At 37.6% G+C, this 15,935-nt stretch overlaps 1 protein-coding gene across 15 annotated transcripts in view; it reads right to left on the bottom strand.

The window, feature by feature from the left end:
- KIAA0586 (KIAA0586 ortholog) overlaps positions 1-15,834 on the bottom strand; it is a 113,094-nt gene extending 97,260 nt beyond the window's left edge. For 4 of the 15 annotated variants that reach the window (XM_045451097.1, XM_045451100.1, XM_045451101.1 and 1 more), the window contains exons 1-6: positions 14,762-15,830; positions 13,783-13,853; positions 10,942-11,011; positions 8,993-9,062; positions 2,872-3,046; positions 1,865-2,086 (exon numbers count right to left, since the gene is read on the bottom strand). In XM_045451097.1, the coding sequence (XP_045307053.1) occupies positions 1,865-2,086; positions 2,872-3,046; positions 8,993-9,062; positions 10,942-11,011; positions 13,783-13,853; positions 14,762-14,960 (807 nt within the window). In that variant the 5' untranslated portion in view covers positions 14,961-15,830. Of the gene's footprint in view, positions 1-1,864; positions 2,087-2,871; positions 3,047-8,988; positions 9,063-10,941; positions 11,012-13,782; positions 13,854-14,761 lie in introns of those variants that run through there. The other 11 variants (XM_045451104.1, XM_045451108.1, XM_045451106.1 and 8 more) reach the window with 8 other exon arrangements.
- Positions 15,835-15,935: the final 101 nt, after the last annotated feature.

The raw sequence follows: 15,935 nt of genomic DNA, 5'->3' as shown, positions 1-15,935 counted from the left end.
TGCAGTTACGCACTGCAGCAGTGCTGTCACTGGGTTAAGCCTGGCTCTGTGGTGTGACCTTGTTCATTTTATTTAATCATTCTAAACCTCAGTTTCCTCCTTTCTACTTCTGAGATGGCTCAGGAGCCACTGAGGCATGCTAGGAGATGACCAAAAGGAAGGAGCCCTAGACCTCTACTTCAACCAGAGAATTTCAAACCAAAATATCTCATCTTTTATATCCTGCATGATTTTGTTTGAAGGATTAAAAAACATTGCTAGTAGGCACTCAAATTAGCAGCAGCAACAATAACGTATGCATTTAAACATAAACAGGAATTACAAGGACAGCAGTTTTCAGTACTATTTATTAAAATACCTGGAATGTGTATGTATCTTATCTAATAAAACTAATTTCAAAAGAGGGTCTCATACCAGGTAAAGGAAAACCTAACAAGACTTACAGTTTTACAGAATTCTTAAAAATGTGTAGACATCTCTCTACGTAAAACATATGGGACAGACTCAACAAATTTCATTTCATGAAGCATTTATCGAATTACTAATATACCTAGTATGTCACTAAAACTTCAACTTTCTCTGTAATTAGAAGCTTTATAAATAAGATGTCTGAATTAGAAAAGATCCCATTCTTCCAAATTAAATGCAGAAGCAATTTATTATTTATGGAAGACTACATAAATGGCAGACAGGCATATAACGAAGACAAGTAGGACCCTTTCCTTAAGAAATCAATGTGCTTTTCAAATCTGTCATCTCATTTTACCCTGAACAAAAAAATAAATAAAGTTTTTTCTGAGTAAAGAAATCAAGGCTCAGAGAAGTACAGTTATTTGCAGACTGAAGACCAGTCTTCTAATAGACCCACTCCTAGCTTCTCATGAGACACCATGCTGCACACACAATTTTAGTTGTGCATGTAGTACTTACTAAAAGCTTACTTTGTATGGCCATAACCACTCCACTGAAAATACAATCTTCAACTACATGGAAAGCTCAAGCCAAGTTCTATTAAGAAGTTTTGAAAATTATAGCAGATTAGTGTTTACTCTGTGTTAACATACTGAGTTATAAAAAACTTATTTTTCTGTATTCTTCTGAATGTGATATTTTAATTTTTTTAAGTCTTAAACTTACACATTAATTAGACAAAAATAAAAGTAAATTAAAACCAATGCATTTATAGTGTAGGTCATTCATTCATTTAAAGAAAATGTGTGTGTATATATATAGCCCCTGAGTGCGGGGTACTATCCCAGGACTTAGAAATTCAAAAATGAATAAGAACCTGTACTATCAGCTCCTTGTGAGGGTAACTCTTCTTTTTATAATATCCCTGTGCCTCATATTCAAAAGGCAATTAACTATGTTCATTCTTTTAATTAATTAAATGCAGAAGCAATGTGTATACCAGCTGGTTACTCATCTCATCAGAATCATTACAGAACTTCCTATTCCCAGGTCCCATCTCAGAACTGCTGTCTCAATCCCTGAGAGGTACAAGCATGTGTATTTTTATAAAGCATTTCAAGTGATTCTGATGCACATTCTCAGGCTAACAACCACTGATGTAAACAAGTCATGGCAATGTAATATTAGCATTGTAAAAATGGTATGAACAGAAATACCACAAAAGAAGGAAAAGCCAACTCTAAGGAAGTGTCTTACAGAACTAATGATACTTGAACTTGAATGTGCAGAGAAGTCTCCACATGGAGAGGAAGAGTGATAATAAGCAAATCATTATTTAAGAACTAAAGCTGCAACAATCTAATGAGCTATTATTGCAATTATCAACAAATATCAGTTTAGGGACGCAAGTGATAAAAAACCATGAGATGTGTGCTGGCTTTATTATAGATACCTGAATATCTATTTGTTGCTGTTGTAATTTTTCAAGATGCCTAATGTGCTGTTCCATAAAAACATTCATTTGCTTTTCATGATCATGACAATGTAATTTCTCGTGTTTATTCTGAATACTTGTTTGTTGCTCTGTAACACGCTGTAACTGTTTATCAGTCTCCTGTAACTTATTGAGTAATTCTGTAACAGAATTGACTTTTGCTTCCAAATCACTCTGTACCTAAAATAATAAAATATCAAAGGATATAAAAAATACGATCAGTTACTAGAAATGTTGTTTAAAGTGATTTCTAATAAAAATGATCAAACCGGATTTTTACTCTCTAAATCTCTGATGATTTTATACCTTTATTTTTAGAATCACAGAAATAAAAGGCAAAAGATAGCTATTCTGAAGTAGATCTTTTCTCTCATTAAGAAAATAACACATTTGCAACAAAAGAATTTTTATAATTCCAGAAATGAAATAAATAGTAATTAAAAAGAAGCAAATAACACAACAAATTAGCTTTAGAAACTTCACTCATCTCAGACTGAATTAGGTCAGCAGTCTGGAATTCCTAGTCTTAGATCAGCCACCTATTAGCCCAGGGACCTGTGTCACTCTGTTTCTCAGTTTTCCCATTTGCAAACTGAGGCGGGTGGCACAGACAATCTCCGGGTGCCTTTCCAAAATAAGGATGAGCAGTTGTCCCAGGTTGCCCAGGACTTGGGGGCTCCCTGGATGAGCCTGGATCAGTGTTAAATCCAGGCAGTCCTTGGTCCTTTAGCATTATCACAGCATGGCGGGGGGGGGGGGGGGTGGGGGGGGGTGGGGAAGGTAAGTCTCAATGCCTGAGAGGTAATATACAACTACCAACAGGAAAATTCTTTCAAAGTGAGAGCAACTAGAACAACCTTAGTCCATAGTTGGATACAATCACTTGTAGAATCAGTTCCTAAGTTCCTAATAAATAATTTTACATTTCACAAAGATGTTGTGAGTATCTGGGGTAAAATATATACTTTTATCAGCGGAGCTGCTGTTGCAATGGCAGCCGCAGTTGCTGCGGCCACGGTTGTGGCTGAATCAATTCCACTGGGTGACGTTCTAGTCTCCTGAGTAACAGCGTCCTTTTCTGTGCCTGCATCTTCTAAAAGCTGTACCTTTACTTCTTTAAAAACAGGCATGTTTTGAGTTCTGTAAATAAAAAATGTATAAAAATATATTCAGCAAGCTACATGGAACCATTTCAAGAAGCACCTAGAGTGGTAATCTGCTGAAGGTGGGTTTTCTAGATTTTTTAAAACATTAAATCACTTGGTTTTCCCTATAAGGATCTTACCAGTCATTTGGTTCATGAAATCTATGAAAGGTCAAGTCACTGACTAAACACTAAAGAAATAAAATAATTCCTTGAAGGCTATGATATTTCAGATAATAAGGCTTACATATATGAAAAAGACATGAGCACAATTACCAAGATACATAATCAAGAAGTGTGAATTCAAATCATGTAGAAAAAGTTCTAAGAATTCAAGTACTATGTGTTACTTCCAAAGAAAGACAACCTAAGATAAATTTTTAAAACTGCTAAAAACTGTTTTTAATTCTATCTCATTTAGGTTTAATAGATGTCACACAATTTGTTAAAACGGGGCACAAAACACAGTTTTAAGCAGCCTGGATTAAAAATGAGAGCAAATAGATACATATTTATAATGAAAGATTTAACTAAATACCAACAAAACAAAACAAAACAAAACAAAACTGGTTGATTGTGTTCTATATTTGGCCTGAAAAAAAGAGACAGACAGACAGACAGACAGACAGAGACAGAAAGGAACCACGGATGGGGCACCTAGGTGGCTCAGTCTGTTAAGCGACCGATTTTGGCTAGGGTTATGATCTCACGGTTCATGAGTTCAAGCCCCGTGTTGGGCTCTGTGCTGACAGCTCAGAGCCTGGAACCTATTTCAGATTCTGTGTCTCTGCCCCTCCCCCGCTCAAACTCTGTCTCTCTCTCCCTCAAAAATAAACAAACATTTAAAAAATAAATAAATAAATAAAAAAGGAACCACTGACAAAACCAGAGTCCCTAGTGAAGTCCAAATAAGATCAGAAGGAATGCACTCCATCTCTAGCTGCTGGACTTTCCAGCTGATCTCTAAGAAGACCCAGAGCAGCTCGTAAACTTACTCGCTTTGATATTTCCTCATTTTGACTAAGAGCATCTGTCTCAAAATTTTGACATTATCTTCCACTTCTCTATCTTCCACTTCCCTTCTCACACCCCATGGAGTCATCAAGTTTTGTCAATTATTTCATCACAATTGCAGGAATGATGTCACAGAACTACAGAGGCAGGGGGAACCCAAAAGGCCACCGATCCTAACTTCCTAATTTTATAGATGAAACGGAGGTTCACAGAGGTAACAGGATTTACTTGATCAAGGTCACAGAACAGTAAGGTAGGGTTGGTAAGATCCTAGAGATCTTCCCACAACATCTCACTCTCTCAGAATAGTACTTCTCCCTTCGTGCTTCTCCTTCTCTGGTAAAAAAACAAAACAAAACAAAAACAAAAAAAAACCCAACTTCATCACCTCTGGCCAACTATTTCATTCTTGCAGATTTTACTCATTTAAAAAGTTCCCAAATACATTTCTCCACCATTCAACAATCTAAAATTATTCCTTAGAGACAAATGGGTAGGCTAATTTCTTCTGTTTGACCTTCCACACATACTATCCTCTGGCCATGCCCTCGCCTCCTATCACTTCACAGACAACTCTCAGGAGTCACACTGCTCCTCACTGGCTACACCACACCCTTCCCACAGCTGACTCCATGCTCTCAACCTTCCTCCATTCAACTGTCTTTAAGATCCAACACAAGCCTTCCCCTTTTCAAATTTTTTTTTTTCAACGTTTATTTATTTTTGGGACAGAGAGAGACAGAACATGAACGGGGGAGGGTCAGAGAGAGAGGGAGACACAGAATCGGAAACAGGCTCCAGGCTCTGAGCCATCAGCCCAGAGCCTGACGTGGGGCTCGAACTCACGGACCGCGAGATCGTGACCTGGCTGAAGTCGGACGCTTAACCGACTGCGCCACCCAGGCGCCCCAAGCCTTCCCCTTTTCAAAACCTTGTCCTTAAACACTTCCAATTGATCTGTCCCTTCCTAGCTCCTTTTGCTTTTACTGCCCACACTACACAATTGAGGCTTGATAAGCAGCCATCCCATGGTTTAAATGTCTATGCAGAACAGTTTCATAATCTATTAAATGCAATACTGCTTCCTATCACAGTTCTAATCACTCATTCCTCCACATACGTACATATTCTCTCCCCAACTAAGCTCTAAGCAACCTGGGGCGGAGGTGGCAGCAGAGAATGCGGCATTTCTTAAATGCCAGACAGCAAGTAAGAAAGAACTAAGCATATAGCAGGCTCTCAATATAAATCGGATTAAGTGGCGTTGAAAAAAATATAACTCAGATATTCCTGCCTTTTACTATTCTTGTCTTAAGTCTGAATGTGTTTACCCTTTAAGATCGTTCATTCTACATGATTACATTAAATTAATCAACAAGAGGGGCGCCTGGGTGGCTTAGTCGGTTAAGCGGCTGACTTCCACTCAGGTCATGATCTCACAGTTCATGAGTTAAAGCCCCACGTCAGGCTCTGTGCTGACAGCTCAGAGCCCGGAGCCTGCTTTGCATTCTGTGTGTGTGTCTCTCTCTGACCCTCCCCCCCGCTCACACTCTGTCTCTGTCTCAAAAGTAAATAAACATTAAAATAAATAAAGTGAAAGTAAATTTAACCAACAAGAGAAATAACAAGGTAAAACTAGACATCAACTTCTTTATAGGCTTTTAAGTTTTATTTTTTCTAATTATCAAATTAAGTCCTCAACGTAACAAATGTAAATAGCTATGAAGTGTAAAAAACCGGGAAAGAAGAAATTTTTTCTTCAATTTTTTTCTTTTTTAGAATTTTTTGAAAGTTTATTTATTTATTTTGAGAGAGATAATCCAAAGCAGGCTCTGCACCAAGTGCAGAGCCAACATGGGGCTCAATATCATGACTCTGAGATCATGACCTGAGCCAAAATCAAGAGTCAGATGCTTAACCCATTGAGCCATTCAGGCGCCCCAGAGTCCTTTCTCAGTGAACACTACTACTGACCATGCATTTATACAAACCAAAAATCTGGGATTCATCCTTAGCTCCTTCTTCACTCTCACATCTAATTGTCAATTCCATCTCTAAGTCATCTTCCAAATCCGTCTACTCTTCTCCAAACCAGCATGCCTTCACTCTACCATCCTCCAATGTATTGAGGACCAACTGAATCTCTCTCAAAGAGATCCCTACAAAATTTGTAGCCAGTTGGTTTCCTGGACTGAATAGTTCAGTCCTCTTCTAATCCATCTATTTTTTTTTTTTTTTTTTAGGAGGAGGAGGGCAGAGAGAGAGAGAGAGAGAGAGAATCCTAAGCGGGCTCTGTGCTGTCAGTGCAATGCAGAGCCCAATGCAGGCTTGAACCCACAAACCACGAGATCATGACCTAAGCTGAACCCAAGAGTCAGATGCTTAACTGACTGAGCTACCCAGGCACCCCCTGGTCCATCTTTTGATAACTGCTATCTGAATGAGCCTTTTAAGAATTATATATCATAATTTAACATTTTAAGATGATTTGTCACTTCTCTTCTTTAAAGTTTATAACCTAGCCCCTTGCTTCCTCTCCAGCTACACAGTAAGGGCATTCTACCCTGTTCTAGATGCTCTGGCCATACTCTTCATTCCTGGCTCCAGTCTATTACTTTTTACTAGTACAGCTTTAGAGCATATCATATCAAATGGGGCAAATTTTCCAACATTCAAGTTCTTTCCCCCCATATTAGCTATTCTCAACTATGTGTATTCCATATGTATGTAATTATTATGTACATATATCCTCAACTCTATGTCCTTCCAGGTAAATTTTAGGATCACTTTGCCAAATTCCACCTACTATTCTCTAAAAACAATAAATTCAAGGGGCGCCTGGGTGGCTCAATTGGTTAAGCATCCAACTTCGGCTCAGGTCATGATGTCACGGTTGGTGAGTTCAAGCCCCACATACAAACTCTCTGTTGTCAGCACAGATCCTGCTTTGGGTCCTCTGTCCCCCTCTCTCTCTGCCCCTCTCCCATGTGCTCTCTCTCAAAAACAGATAAACATTTTTAAAAACCACAATAAATTCAAGCGACATTGACTACAGCAAAATCTATCTTTTGAGACATAGTTAGATTGTCTTTTAACCCAACAGGGGTCATTTTTGTATTTCTGATTCAGTTATTATTCTATACATTGCAGTCAGCTTCTCAAAGCCTTTCCCAGTTTGTTTTTGCTTTCGAATTCTGTTCATTCATTCTGAATGGGAAGAGACCTACTAAGAAGTGTAGTGTTCAATTACTGTTCACTGTCTATTTGTTAATGAACAACTTCTCCCTCCCTGATCTGAGAGTTCTGAGACACTTCAGTTCGAAGAGTTCTAACTTGAAGACAAGTTGATAAGGTCCCTACTATGGTTGCAAGCAACCTCTTCTTCTGGGGGGTCAGCTGGAAGCAGTGGTAATCACTGTCTGTCCAAATGAGTCAGATGTAATCTGTGATTTTTGGTTCAACTATAGACTTTGAAAGAACGTACCACAACTCATGCCCTTACTTTCACTTTTTCTTATATATTTATAAACTCCAGGATATAATTTACCATCCAAGTTCCTTTCCTAACCACCATACCACATATTGGGAATTGTTTGGTGAACAAAGGTAAAAAGGAAAAACATGATGAGGACAAACAACCAGCTATTAAACTCTGGCTGGCTCAGATCACCCCCTTGTGTTTTAGAGATAGTATTTACTTTTGTTAGTCCAATGCTTCCCAGTGCATAATATGTATGCCATGGACAACTGTAGGTGAAAAATAATAAACTTTTAAACAGTTTTTATTTAATAGTTATAGTTTATTTATTTAAATTCTATTATTGAAAACACCATACTGATTTTCCATTTACTGAATATAAAATTTTCTTTTTTAATAAAATGAGAATTCAAAATGAAGTAAACATTTTTCTTATTTTCTAAGGGGCCTTCCAGACTGTACCATTTCAGGAGTAGGATACATTTAGCCTAAGGATATGTATCTCATCCCATCTCCACTAATGATAATAATAATAAAAATTGCCTCCAGGGGCGCCTGGGTGGCGCAGTCGGTTAAGCGTCCGACTTCAGCCAGGTCACGATCTCGCGGTCCGTGAGTTCGAGCCCCGCATCGGGCTCTGGGCTGATGGCTCAGAGCCTGGAGCCTGTTTCCGATTCTGTGTCTCCCTCTCTCTCTGACCCTCCCCCGTTCATGCTCTGTCTCTTTGTGTCCCAAAAATAAATAAAATAAACGTTAAAAAAAAAAAAAAAAAAAAAAAAATTGCCTCCAGAGTAGTGAAGACATATGCTTATCATGGTGCTGTTGTCAGGGTTGGTTTTGTATTTCATTGGTATTTAAGATAAACTTGGGAGGGAACATTTAGATGGAGTAGTAGCCGTGGTCTCCCTTCACTCCATCCAGATGCTAACCTTGTCCCTTTCTTAAATCTTGACAAGGAAAAGTCTAAACGTCCCTGGATAGTAAATAGTAAGTATTACGTATTCGGAACTACTTGACCATTGCTACAAGTAGTATAGTGAAGTGATTAAGAGAGCAAATTCTAGAGGAAGACTGCCTGGGTCTGAATCCTAGCCCAGTGAATACTTCCTAAATGACCTGCGGAAAAATCAATCTCTGTGTGCCTCATCTATATGCATCTCTGTGTGCACATCCATGATGTGCCATCGTGTTTCCTCATCTATAACATGGGGATTCTGTAAAATTGAGATGTGATGGAATATACTTCATTGGATTTTGTGAGTATTGAGTTAATGCTTAGAACAGTACTTCTTCTATACTAAAAATTGTTATAGCTGTTGAGTATTTTATGTGTCCAGCACCATAAAAAATGCTTTATACGTATTTCACACATTGAAAAATGAAACTAATCTTTGAGAACCATATAAAAACATAAGAAATGGCCCACTTAATTTTTGTAAATGAAACTTACTTTTGCTTTAAAACTGCTCTCAGAGCATCCTTCTGTCCCATGGTGTACCGAGAAATAAAGATGTCATTTGCTGCGAAATTGAGACACAAAATATACTTCAGATTCCTAAAAATTTGTTAAATTTTAATAAAGCTACCAAAAAAAAAACAGCTTTTTAAGAATGCTTAGGAATTCAGCAATAAAATTTCTTAATTTTAAAAAATGTGAGTAGTAGCCGTGATCTACTAAATGACTACTAAATGACTGATTAATAATAGTCATAACCCGGGGCACCTGGGTGGCTAAGTCAGTTAAGCATCTGACTTCAGCTCAGGTCATGATCTCGTGGTTCATGGGTTCATCGGGCTCTGTGCTGACAGCTCGGAGCCTGGAGACTGCTTTGGATTCAGTGTCTCCCTCTCTCTCTGCTCCTCCCCTGCTCACACTCTGTGTCTCTCTCTCAAAGATAAATAAACATTGGGGCGCCTGGGTGGCGCAGTCGGTTAAGCGTCCGACTTCAGCCAGGTCACGGTCTCGTGGTCCGTGAGTTCGAGCCCCGCATCAGGCTCTGGGCTGATGGCTCAGAGCCTGGAGCCTGTTTCCGATTCTGTGTCTCCCTCTTTCTCTGCCCCTCCCCCGTTCATGCTCTGTCTCTCTCTGTCCCAAAAATAAAATAAATAAACGTTGAAAAAAAAAAAATTAAAAAATAAATAAATAAATAAACATTAAAAAATATTTTTTTCAAATAGTCATAACCCTAGACCCTAGGGGAAAAAATATAATAAAAACACGTGAGGCCAAATTAGAGCCATTTGCTCAAATTCAAAAGAGAAAACCGTGGATAAAAATAAAACTACATAAAAATGTCACTACATTGATTTCTTCAAAGCATATTTTTAATTTTTTAATCTATTATCTTACCAGACTATTCAAAACTTAAATTCAGAATTTATAAATTTTTTTAAGTACTTAATCCCAAATTTATGCAATAGGTTAGTAATAAAAACATTACCATTACCACTGCAAACCTTTTTCTGGATTTTAAAGATTCCATTACTAGCCTAATTTGGAAGGAAAAACTAATTAAAATGAAATAATCAAAATAATAAGAAAAAAATGGGGGTGCCTGTCTCAGTCGGTTAAGCGGCTGACTTCGGCTCAGGTCATGATCTCGCGGTCCGTGAGTTCGAGCCCCGCGTCGGGCTCTGTGCTGACAGCTCAGAGCCTGGAGCCTGTTTCAGATTCTGTGTCTCCCTCTTTCTGACCCTCCCCTGTTCATGCTTTGTCTCTCTCTGTCTCAAAAATAAATAAACATTAAAAAAAAATTTTAAAAATAATAAGAAGAAAAAAATGTAAGTTTATTTAATAAGTATCTTTTTAAAAAATCAATGAACATCTTAAAAGCTAAAAACCTAAAATCTTATCTTTATAAAGAAACTCCTGACACATACAACACAGATGAGCCATGAAGACCTGCCACCTGAAATAAGTTAATCATAAAACTAGAGCGGGGGGGGGGGGGGGGGGGGGGGGGGCGCCTGGGTGGCTCAGTCAGTTGAGCGACCGACTTGGGCTCAGGTCATGATCTTGCAGCTCACGAGTTCAAGCCCCGCGTCAGGCTCTGTGCTGACAGCTCGGAGCCTGAAGCGTGCTTCGGATACTGTGTCTCCCCCTCTCTGCCCCTAACCCACTCGCATTCTGTCTCTGTCTCTCTCAAAAATAAATAAACATTAAAAAAAAAAAAAAAAAACTAGAGCAGGGGGAAATGGAGAGTTAGTGTTTAGTGAGTACAGTTTCAACCGGGGAAGATGAAAAAGTTCTGGAAATGGATGGTGGTGATACCTTCATAATGTGAATGTATCTAATGCCACAGAACTGTACACTTAAACAAAAGAGAGAGAAAGAGCTAGATTCTGTTACATGTATTTTACAAGGGGGAAAAAAAAGGAAAAGCAAATCTATCCTTTTACCTTTTTGTCTGTTGCTCTCTTCCAGTTTATCCACAGGCAACCCCTGCACTGCAACGTCTTTAGGAAAATCCTTTGGGATGTGAAAGGAAGAAATGAAAGGCTAAGATATCTTTATGATTTATTACTCATCGAGTAGCATTTACTAGCTATGTGACTATGTTCTAGGAGGGCAGGATCGTGTGCTTTTATAGACTTAATTCCCAGAACCACTGCAATGCTTAGGTACCTTGAAGGTACTCGAGGATCAGTTGAGTGAGCAAGTAAATGAACAAGCAAGCAACTCTGGCCCTGAAATTCATACTCAAATATCCATTTGCCACTTCTAGCAGAGAGAGTCATTTAACAATTCAGTTGCTACAGTTTAATGTGAAAATCTGATTCACTGTGAGTCAAAAGGAGTACATAAGGATGGCCAACACATAAAACAACATCACAAATTAATCACAGCATTCTTTATCACTGAGCTCAAATATGGTCTCAGAAGGCTTCTCTACTGGCAACTAGCTTTCTGTTCACATGTGTAACCCTAGTCTTCATCTTTAAGATTCTATTCAGTGCTAAGACACCATGACTTTTTGAGTACTAGGTTCATTCAACATTGCTCTTCACCTTCCTTAGACACATCTCTTTTTTTTTTTTCCTGCTAAAGCAGAAAAGGGTAAAGAGAAAATCATGAAAAGAAAGTGATCCCCTGACAACAGGTATTAACTTCCTAAAAAATAGTTAATGAGGGACACCTGGGTGGCTCAGTCAGTTGAGCATTCCACTTCAGCTACTATCATGATCTCACATCTCATGGTTCGTGAGTTGGAGCCCGACATCAGGCTCACTGCTGTCAGTGTAGAGCCCGCTTTGAATCCTCTGTCCCCACCTCTCTCTCTGCCCCTCCCCTGCTCATGCTCTCTCTCTCTAAAATAAATAAAACATTAAAAAAAATAGTCAACGAGGTTAACAACACAATAGAATACAGTATCTGGGGAATTAATATAAAGGCCTCCTACAAATGAGTAAGAAGCATAGCATATAAATATTTAATTCACAAAAGAGGAAGGCAATATACATGAAAAAAATTTCTCCTTCAGTAATAATAAAACAATGCCTTCTTAAGCTATCAAAATGGCAACTTTTTTTTTGTCTACTTTTAATGCCCTGTATTGGTAAAGCTGGGGAAAAATAATACCACTAATTCTGCTCACGATCTTACTGAATAATGTATATTGATACAGTCTTTCTAGAGGCAATTTAGAAACATTTCAAGAAGTGTGCATATCCTTTGATTTAATAATTTTACATCCAGAAATTAATCCTAATGAAATGACCTGAAATATACGCCAGAATGTAAATCACATGGTTGTTTATATTATCAAAAATTGGGGGAAAAAATTTAATGTCAAATGACAGGAACATGAACAAATAAATGATGGTACACATACACTGAAATTCTATGAACCCATTAAAGTTTCTAGGAAAAAAAAATCAATGGCATGGAAAAATATCCTTAATACTACCTAATAATAAAACAGTATGGTCCTATTTCATAAAACATGAAGGCAACAGTTGTTGACTTCAGCTACAGAATTTCTCTTTCCTTTTTCTCTTTGTATTTTCTACAATGAATTTTCAAGTTTTTGTTTTCTTTTTACTCATGTGCAAGGACTGGCCCAAACAGGAATAGGGATATCTCACTTCCTGGTAGTGTAGAGAAATACATATGAATAAAAGAAGATAATGAATAAGCTTATAAATATGAGCATATCAGGCACAAACTCCTTTAGTTTCCTCATTAAAATAGAATGATCAAGTCAATCCACACTGTAATCTTAGCACTCATTTATGAAACAAAAATGTGATACAAAGACAAACTACAGTTTGCATTCAAGAAAAAATGATAATGAACTGGATTTGCTTTGCAGGCGTATTTTACCTTAAGCAATCTACACAAAACAAGCTTTGAGTCCATATTAAATCTAATGGAATCCTAATCATCCTCCAAAGATCATCGATTTATTTTCAATTATATAATAATAGCATATCCATGCATCTGGGAAATTATTTAGGTAATGGAATTCAAAGACCATTAATCATTAAAAAAGGTCTGCTCAAAAAAGAACCAAAGAATACCAACCCAAAGGCTAGGCATTGACTCAGGGACCAGGGGCAGCACACAATTATACGTTTTTATTGTGAGTGTTTTACAAAGTTGATAAGTAAACAGCTTTAATTTCATTCTTACCAGGAATGAATTTCAATTTTCAAAATATTATATTGTGAAACTCTCTTCTTTAAAGACTTGTTTAATGGACAATTTATAGTCAACATTATGATTAGTGATCAAAATCTAATTAGATTGCATGAACAAAATATATTTATCATCAAATATTTTCAGGATTATAAAGGTAAAGATGAGAATTTCATGTTATTATTTTTTAAAGACCCCTCAAAAAAACCACACAGAAAACCTCACAATAGCTTGAATGATATATAATCACACCTCACTTTTTAAAAATGATGTTCCTACTGTTTCTTTACCTTTACCTAACAGTAAGTTAAGTCTCTAGTCTAGAATATGTTTTCCTTAGCTCAGAGCAGAGCTTTTTTTCAGTTACAGTATTTCTCTCAGTGTTCAACATCTTAATAGCTAGTATTTTTTATTCTACGGAAGATTTTTTGTTTAATGCCTCAATGCTATTCAAGTTGCAACTGTAGTATGTAAAACATTTCTTCGTAAGTGAAACTTAAGCAAAAACAAGGCCTGTTGCTCATCAAACATAATTTAAGAATACATTACTTAACAATACTGAAAAGTTTAACATGAATGGAATTACAAATTCTTTTGCTTACGCTTTCTGACACAGTAGAATTTTCTAGTGGAGGCTGCAGATAATTTCTAGCAGAAGTCAAGTCTGATGAACCTAACAAAACAATCAATTTGAGTGATTTTAAAATCAGAAACTTTTCCTTTAAAAACTGTACAAGTATGATTCAAGAACTGTCAACTCCATATTAATGCAAAATCTATACTGGAAGGCACTTTTCATGCAAAAAAACTTAAGATGTAATTAACATATATTCTGATGAAAGTTTTACAGTTGATATTTAGGAAAATAAGGGTCAGTACTGACAATCAAGTGGGATAAATATGTTTTAAAATATATCATTACACTGCTGGATTTGGACAAAGCATGGGTAGAATCATTAGCCAGGAATAAAATATGTACATGATATAAAAGCAAGACTTTATTATGTCATACCCTCCCTCCCAAAAAATTAGCATTATATAAGCATTTTTTTTTGTTTTTGCACATATATTTATTAATTTGATCTTTACAATTATCAGTGAAATGGGCAAAGCATATGTCTTCTTCGTTTTCACTGAACTCCAGACAGGTTAAGTGAATTGAAATACAGAAGCCATCAAGAGGCAGAAGTTAACGCTTTTCTACATGCCAAATTGAATAACACTATCCAAACAGAAGGTAGAGCATTTGGTAAAAACCCCTATTGATGAACAGTAAGCACATACTAGTTAAGTGTGTCCACCACAGATGTGAACAAGAACGATGTGCAAAAACCACACAAAGAAAAAACACAATGGGAAATGTTTCATTCATTCCACCTATTCGATATTATATAGATCAGACTGACTATGCTAGCCATTTCCCCATGGAAAGGGGTCAGCTTTCAAACATCTATACAAACTAGATGTATCTTATGTTTGAGAATTTAAATATATAAAATCCTCTAAATTCTGAAACGAAAAAACGAAATGAAAATAAAGACTAAAGATTTACAAAAGTGAGAACTATTCGGAGTCACATACCACATAACGTTCCCTTCAAGCTAGCCTCGGTTCTAACAGGAAGACGTTTATTTGCAGACAACGCTGGAGGAACACAGGGCAACTCATCTTTGAGCAAAACCGAATAATCTCCCTGATTTGGAGAAACTACCTCACGAAGTCTCCTCGCTGGTATTTTAACCCTTTTTTTCTTTTCCAGGCTAAACTCAGAGCCTTTCATATTTTGCAACAAAACTAGTCCCACAGCTCTGAATAGAATTTCTTCTAAGTCCGTAAAACTTCAAAACAAAATTTTCACCGCTTTGGGGACTTTGGGGAGAAGGAACGAAGGAGGAGTATGATAAACAAAATGTGAATTTCAAGTGATTTTAAAACATCCAGTCATCAACCTGTAAATAAATCAATGTCTAAATAGACTATACAAAAAGCTAGAAATTTCAATTTGGTATTTAATCCAGGATTAGAGACTACTAGAACACCATATTTACCCATTAATCCCACTCAGTCCACTAATGCATACGCCAGGGAATCTGAGAGTAGGGATGATAAGAGAAAGGCCGCGTGAGCAACAATAACCATAACGACACTCCCCAAACCTAGAACTGGCAGTGCAAAACCAAACAGATAGTGTTAAGATTCGTTGGTGGGACTCAAGCAAAACTGAAATGCTTTAAAATCACCCATATAAGAAGCTTAATAGCTGTCTTCCGCCAGAGTTTCACACACTCCTCCAGATGCAACCATCGGACACCTAAATTCACCCCTCCCAGTCAGCCGAACGCTCGGCGACCGCGCAGTCACAAGTATAATCCGACAACTGCTTCAGCTGCCCGCGAGTCAACGTCCACTTCCCTTTAAGCCGGCCCCCCTGAGACTCAACACGCATGCGCGCCAAGATAATCATCCAAAACAACCAACGAAAAAGCCGAAAGCTCTCAGGTGTTCGTCCATCCCTCTCCGGGTGGAAACAAACTCCCAGTGTAAAAGGCTTAAGAACGTGTGAATTTGGTCGTTTTTGTTTTGTTTCTTGTTTCTTTTAAGACACTACACTGCCCCCACGAGATTTAAACGTTGAATAAAACTCGAAATTCCCATCGAAGGCCCGCACAGATCCAGACCTAGTTGGAAATACCACTCCTGTTGCTTAGGGACTGTTTACAGTGTAGCTCCTGGAGACCGTTAGGGACGCGGGATT

Source organism: Leopardus geoffroyi, chromosome B3 (assembly GCF_018350155.1).
Source record: "Leopardus geoffroyi isolate Oge1 chromosome B3, O.geoffroyi_Oge1_pat1.0, whole genome shotgun sequence".
Taxonomy (NCBI): Eukaryota; Metazoa; Chordata; class Mammalia; order Carnivora; family Felidae; genus Leopardus; species Leopardus geoffroyi.
This window is presented reverse-complemented; position numbering and strand designations above follow the sequence as displayed.